This window comes from Salvia hispanica, chromosome 5 (genome assembly GCF_029641045.1).
Source record: "Salvia hispanica isolate PSC_SH4W2 chromosome 5, Shi_PSC_v1, whole genome shotgun sequence".
In the NCBI taxonomy this organism is placed as follows: domain Eukaryota; kingdom Viridiplantae; phylum Streptophyta; class Magnoliopsida; order Lamiales; family Lamiaceae; genus Salvia; species Salvia hispanica.
This window is the reverse complement of record NC_142696.1, coordinates 29340500-29347023: the sequence shown is the minus strand read 5'-3', so window position 1 is coordinate 29347023 and position 6524 is coordinate 29340500. Positions and strand designations below refer to the sequence as shown.

Genomic DNA, 6524 nt, shown 5'->3' with positions numbered 1-6524 from the left:
AGGGGAGCGTCCGTGGATGTTTTCTGTTGCTTTTCATCATGGAGGGTCAATGTTCGAAATAAATGAACAGAAAAAGTATGTTGGGGGGCATTTGACATTCTTTGATTTTTGCAATATTAACCAATTCGAGCTGTTAGATCTGTCCAGCATGGTGTTGTGGTTGAGGTATGATAGGAAAACCGTTTGTGAGTTCTATTATGTTCATCCAAGGTACAGTGAGGACTGTATGGGAGTTGACATAGGAGGTCCATTGCTTACCATTATTGACGATCCGCATATGGCCTCTTTTCTCGAAGTCGCGGCTACTAGCACAAAGCTAGTTAACATTTATGTCGTGGAGATGACTGCGGCGGCCGCCTTACTCAAGAAGCGAAAGGAAGAAGCGGAGGAGTTACTAACATTTGTCAAAGCTTGTAAAAAATCCACGGTGGTCATTGAAGAGATTGACGAATAAGAACCAATTGTGCCGAAGCGACAGCCAAAAAGGAGGAAACATCAGCACGACGAACAGAGGAAACCATCGGCACCATTATTGATGCTTGAGTGGTACCCTAGGGATGTTGAGTTTGAAGAGTTTTTGACCAAAAGTTTAGAAGACAAACGTCAGGAATGGAAGAGGGAAGATGAGGCAGCAAGTAAGAATTTGATGGATGCATTTGCATCATGTAGTGTAGAAGGAGTACAAGCCGAAGCTGTTGTGGTGGAGGTTTCAGAGAATGATGCAGTAGATGGAGTTGTTGGACAAGGAGAAGTCCATGCATGCGTGCAGGAGGACGTAGTTGAGGTATTGTTTGTGATCGTGATTGAAAATATTGTGTCTTTTTGAGATTTATGTTTTATGTTGATATTGCAGGATGTCCCAACCCCAAGACCGTCAGCTAATTCCATGTCAGGTCCTCCTACTGGCCAATCGTTGCCTCCTCCAATTCACACCTCCGTAGCAGATATACAACCTGTGGTAGAAGAAGATGTTGAACAAGTTAGAGATGTTGGACCATAGAGCATTTCAGAGGTTAGTACACAGCTTTGAACTATGTTTGAATTATGTTTGTGATTTTTGATTTATGTTTGGTTTTCATATGTGATTTATCTTTGTATATATGGTGTTAATTTGTGATTTTAATGTTTAAATCAGATGGGACAATCAATTCATAGCCAAGATGTGCAACATGTTGAAGCCATTGACGTACCAGAATGCATAGCTGTTGACGACCCTGTGTACGAGCCGACCCTGGATTTTTCAGACGAAGCTATGTCAACCGTAGTCGGAAGTTCCCATTATAGAGGAGATTTCGGATGAATTGCTAATGTCCGGATTTGGACGTGATGTGGAACATGCTGGCCATGAAATACATGATGGACTAGGAGTACAAGCTGGATCAGAAGTTCCCGGAAGTACAGGTTGGACCGGAAGTACGTGATGAACCGGAAGTAGAACCTCCAGAGGACGTATACATTCCATCGTTTGATTACGTTCCGGACGGCTGCCATCTCCATAACGAGGCACCGCTGACTGATGATGAAGATGAAGAGGTTGACCATTTTATCTCGTTGGCACACATGTGCCGAGATGATCAACTGTTTACATCATTTTACGAATCCATTTTCCAGCAACAACATGTGAATCAGGAGGCAGAGACTGTAGACCAGACGGGTGAACGTGAAGACCAGCCGGGGTCATGGGGGTCAGGGGAGAAAAGACGGAGGAAGTATTCGCCTTATGTGGAAAAGAGGAACGTGACAGATAACCCACTTTTCGAGGAAAAACTTGTGGATGAGCTACAAGATATTGATGATCTTGAAGATTTGGAGGGCTTGAAGAAGAGAGGCATAAAGTACACTCCGTTCAAGCTCCTGCCTAATGAGTTACCGTTGTGGAAGCCTGATCATGTTTTTAAGCATAGAGATTTCTTTTATGAGGTGTTGAGGCAGTACGCAATAATGTCCAGAAGGCGGGTGCACGTGAAAAGAAATGACGGCGACAAACTTTGTGCGATTGTAGAGGGCAAGGCTGTGAATGGTATGTTTACTTGAGGAAGCTCGAATCACACAACGAGCGGGATTATGTGGTGATGAATATGCAACGCGATCACGCGCACACATGCTCCCAAGTGTTGGATCAGAAGTGGCCGACGGCAAAGTGGCTAGGTGAGCGTTACATGGAGAAGATCAAAGCCAACCCTCACATTCCACTGGCAGCTATACGGCAGTGTGTCGATGAAGATTTTGGGTTGAAGATAGGTAGGATGAAGGCATATCGGGCCAGAGAGCATGCACTGGACGACATATTCGGCTCTGCGGCTACCCAATACAAGAACTTGTTCTACTACAAAGTCGAACTGGAGCGGACGCACCCTGATTCCAGCGTACATATACATTATGAGAATTCGAGGGATTCTGGAACCGTGGGTCCGAGATTCCTGAGGTTCTATTGCTGTCTAGGTCCATTGAAAAGGGGATGGAAGCAGTTCTGTCGGCCAATTATATTCTTCGACGCTTGTTTCTTGCGAGGAATGTACAAAGGACAGCTCATGACAACAATGGGAATTGATCCCAACAATGGCTGGTGGCCGATTGCTTGGGCTGTGACTGAGACCGAGAGCTATGTTCAGTGGAAGTGGTTCGTGGAATACTTGTCTGACGTCCTTGAGTTGCATGCAAATGACCCACGATATGTGTTTATGTCTGACCAACAAAAGGTATGGCCAATGTGAATTCACTATTACATAATATACTTCGGACGTGATTTAGTTTTATCTGTTATTATATCAATACAGTATGTACTGTCACTGTGAAATTGTGGTAATTTTTGTTTTGTCGTGCTCCACTCGGTGGTCAGGGTCTTGCTAAGGTGATTGTTGAGGAATTCCCACAGAGTGAGCATCGCTTCTGTGTTCAGCACATATACAACAATTTCAAGAAGAGATCGTCGGGGAAAATTTCAAAGAATGGTTGTGGGAAATTACTTCGAGTACCACCCTCGAACATTATATGGACAAGATGGCTGCTTTGCAGATCGAGTATCCCCAGGCACATCAGTGGCTGACTGGAGTTGCTCCCAAAGAAAAGTGGGTCAAGGCATTTTTCTCTCCACATACTTGTTGTGATGTGCTCCTCAACAACATATGTGAGACATTCAATTCGAAGGTTGCATTGGCTCGAGAGAAAGCAATTATCAGCATGTTGGAGGACATTCGCTCCAGTCAGATGGAAAGAATTCAGATCAGAGGGCCAGTGGATCAAAATCTACGATCACGCAGTCCCTCCTGTTATCAAGGAGCTTGTGGATAAGTGGTACTCGCAGGCTTCATCGTGGAGGGCTACTTGGAACGGAGAGTCTTCGTACCAAGTAACAGGGCCGTCTGGGCAATATGTTGTCAACATGCGCGATTTTTTACATGCTCCTGTAGATTGTGGCAGCTAACAGGAATCCCGTGCACTCATGCTATCGCAACAATCAACAAGAATGGCGAGGATGTGACAAGATACGTCTCCCGCTATTATTTGAAGTCAACAATGAGCATGTTGTACGAAAATGTCTTTTACCCAATCAATGGGGTTGACAATTGGCCCAAGAGTTCTTATGGTGCATTGGAACTGGCACCCCCGAGGTCAAAGCGACAGCGTGGTAGGCCGAAGAAATTGAGGCGTGAGGAGCCCCAGATTCGCCTTCATGCGGACGGAGGTGAGTCACTGCGATGAACGTTCGTGATGCGATGTCGCCGGTGCGGTCAAGAAGGTCATAATAGGAGGACATGCAGCAATGATCCTCGGACAGATGCTCGTGCGGCGGTTGGGGAGAGTTCGCAACACACCGGGTCGCGTGAGCGTGGTGAGAGTACTTTTCCTGAATCGTCAAACAATCGCCAACGCCAAGAGGTAGTATTCATTAAGCATCTGAAACTATATTCTCTACTCGTACTCAGTGATTTCTCATATATACTATACTATTTATTGCAGCCTAATGTTTCTGATCCGGGACCTAGCACTCGGACCAGAGCCAGGACTCACCCTCAGCGATGTGGTCGCCGCGGTGATCAAGATTGACTGCCTTACGTACTATAAAAACATGGTGTTTGTTTGGAATGGGTTCAGTGTTCGTATGTTACAAAAATACTTGTTTTTGCTTAATATTTTGTGGCAGTGCGATGATATTGCTTTGTATGTTAAGCCTGGTGAAGTTACAAACTACTCTGTTTTGTATTTTGTATTTGGATGGCAATGATGACATATGATATATTTTGGTGGCATGATATAGATGTTACAAATATGATGATATATTTTGGTGGTGCAATGTGATATAGAACTAAGTCTGCTTTTTTCTTCATTTGTGTACATAGTTCGTGATTTCGGTCATAGTTTAAATACTTCATTCGTGATTTCAGTCATAGAGTCAATTAGGGTTAGGCTTCATTCGTGATTTAAGTTATAGTGTTGAATAACTTTATGTGATTTAAATCATAGTTGACTACTTCTTTCGTGATTTAAGTAAAATATAATTCATTTGTTGAATAACTTCATGTGATTTCAGTGATAGTTGTATACTTCTTTCACGATTTAAGTTATTGAATACTTCATTCGTATGAAAAGAAAACGTAATCAACATTATTACATAACGAAGTAGTCAACACAACATAGTTTTGTTATAAAAGCAGAAAAATTACAATGCATAGCACCAAGATTGTGATTTTTAACTTTCGGGAAGTTGTTGCTGTTTTAGCAATTTTTAGCGTTAAATCTTCACACTCTGCAGTTTTCATGGCCAGTTGTAACTTCAAGGCTTCAAACTCATCACATTTCATGCGCAGTTTCTCTTGAATAACACCTTCAAGTAGCGATTTGGCTCTAAGCTCAGATTCGAATTGGTCTCGTTCAAGTTTCACTCTCTGAAAGTAACTGTCTTGGCTTGGGGGATAGGCCCACATCAACCCATCGAAAAAACTTGCAATCATCTTCCTGCAGAATACTTTGTTGTTAAATTTTCATCCAACAAAACTAATGGAAAAACGAACAAAATACATCATTTTAACCTTCCATATTGGGCAGCGATAGTAACGTCTACCCGGGTTAGCAGCCATCCTAGATGTCACAAGCTCAGCCTCAAGATCGTGATTACAATTCACAATTTCGGGCCGAGGCCAATCCCAATTGAAGCTTGACCCGAAAGATTGAGAAGAAGAAGACATTGCAACACGACCTACATTCAATTCAACATTACAAAATTCAAATCAGCATTGCAATTTCGCCGAAAAATAGCACAAAACCTAAAATCATAATTCCAGGTGCCCAACTATAACCCTACAACCATAAAATTCAACTAGGAATTGAATTGGAAAAAATAAAAATTCAGATGCCCGACTGTAACCCTAGAAAACCTGACTTGACTACCCTAAATAAAATTCAACCAAGAATTGCAAATTAATATGAATGATATTCTAAAAAAAAACAAATAAATCACTATTTCTCTCTCAAATGAAATCCCCTAAAATGTGGATACCACTGAATCCGTAAACCCTTGCCCCAAAATAAACTCCTAACTCGCTGGCGCCAAGTGAAAGGGGAAATCGCATACGTTACGTTACAACTTAAAAAAAAACTAACACAAGAAGTAAGTAAAAAGGTCGAGTTAGGTATGGTGATGCTTGGGGTTCACAAGCCGACGAACGAAGAAGTAAGGGATGAAAGTAAAGAAATCCATAGAGAGGGAGAGATAATATACTAGTTTATAACAAAGATGAGAGATAATATACTACTTTATAAAAGAAAGATGAAAAAGAAATACTAAAGAAAATAGGATAATGGAAAAATAGACTATAGGATGTTTGACATCTCTTACACAGCAGAGTAGGTGTGCAGAATAGGTATACAGAATAATGGCAAAGAGAATAAATTGCCCTTCGACCCATTTGGACATTTTCGTCCGAAAAATGGCAAAAAACACAAGGTTTGTGATTATATATTTTGTTAGATACCTGTGATGGGATTTTTTAAAGTTAGAGTTCTCCGGTGCAACAAGCCGAAAAGTTAGGGCCCTCTAGTGCAGTCCGCTCTAAAAAAAATGTTACCAATATAAATTTATGTATTTTAGTGGGTGGAAACCTATATATATTTTCCAAAATACATGAGGAAGATAGATATGAAAAAATGAGAGAATTCGGAATAAGGGATCAATTCCGCTGACCTTTCGAAATGAGGGATTAATTTCGCTGGCCTTTTGTAATTTGGGATCGTGGCATGCGTATTTTTCAGAATAAGGGATTTCTAATTTTTTCAATTTTTTCTATTCTATTTTAATATTATTTCCCTCCAATCATTTATCAATTGCCTAAATCACCCCTCTCAAATATTTTACTCCTAATTTCTACAAAATCACCGACACAGTTTCCTGCCATGTACAAACACGGCCAGCAAAATAAATGCTCAGCTGGAAACGAATCCTTGGCTGGATCACCTTCCTCATCCTCTTCACCCTCCCCATCTCCATCCCCTCCCCCTCCGCCCTCGACCGCCGCGGCTCCCCTGCC

General features: G+C 41.9%; 1 protein-coding gene across 1 annotated transcript; it reads left to right on the top strand.

Annotated features, from left to right (window-relative positions):
• The first annotated feature begins 2159 nt into the window (after positions 1 to 2159).
• On the top strand, positions 2160 to 4047 carry LOC125189552 (uncharacterized). Its single transcript, XM_048086819.2, has 7 exons — positions 2160 to 2699; positions 2840 to 2971; positions 3016 to 3068; positions 3148 to 3366; positions 3411 to 3685; positions 3779 to 3879; positions 3961 to 4047. The coding sequence occupies exons 1-7, from the start codon at positions 2160 to 2162 to the stop codon at positions 4045 to 4047; spliced, it is 1407 nt and encodes a 468-aa protein (XP_047942776.2).
• Positions 4048 to 6524: the final 2477 nt, after the last annotated feature.

Excerpts from the sequence above, each read along its gene's own strand:
- LOC125189552 (XM_048086819.2), top strand. The coding sequence starts at position 2,160 with ATGGAGAAGATCAAAGCCAACCCTCACATTCCACTGGCAGCTATACGG. Across the intron at positions 2,700-2,839 it reads TTATGTCTGACCAACAAAAG|GGTCTTGCTAAGGTGATTGT; the intron begins GTATGGCCAATG and ends CTCGGTGGTCAG. Across the intron at positions 2,972-3,015 it reads GTTGTGGGAAATTACTTCGA|ATCGAGTATCCCCAGGCACA; the intron begins GTACCACCCTCG and ends GCTGCTTTGCAG.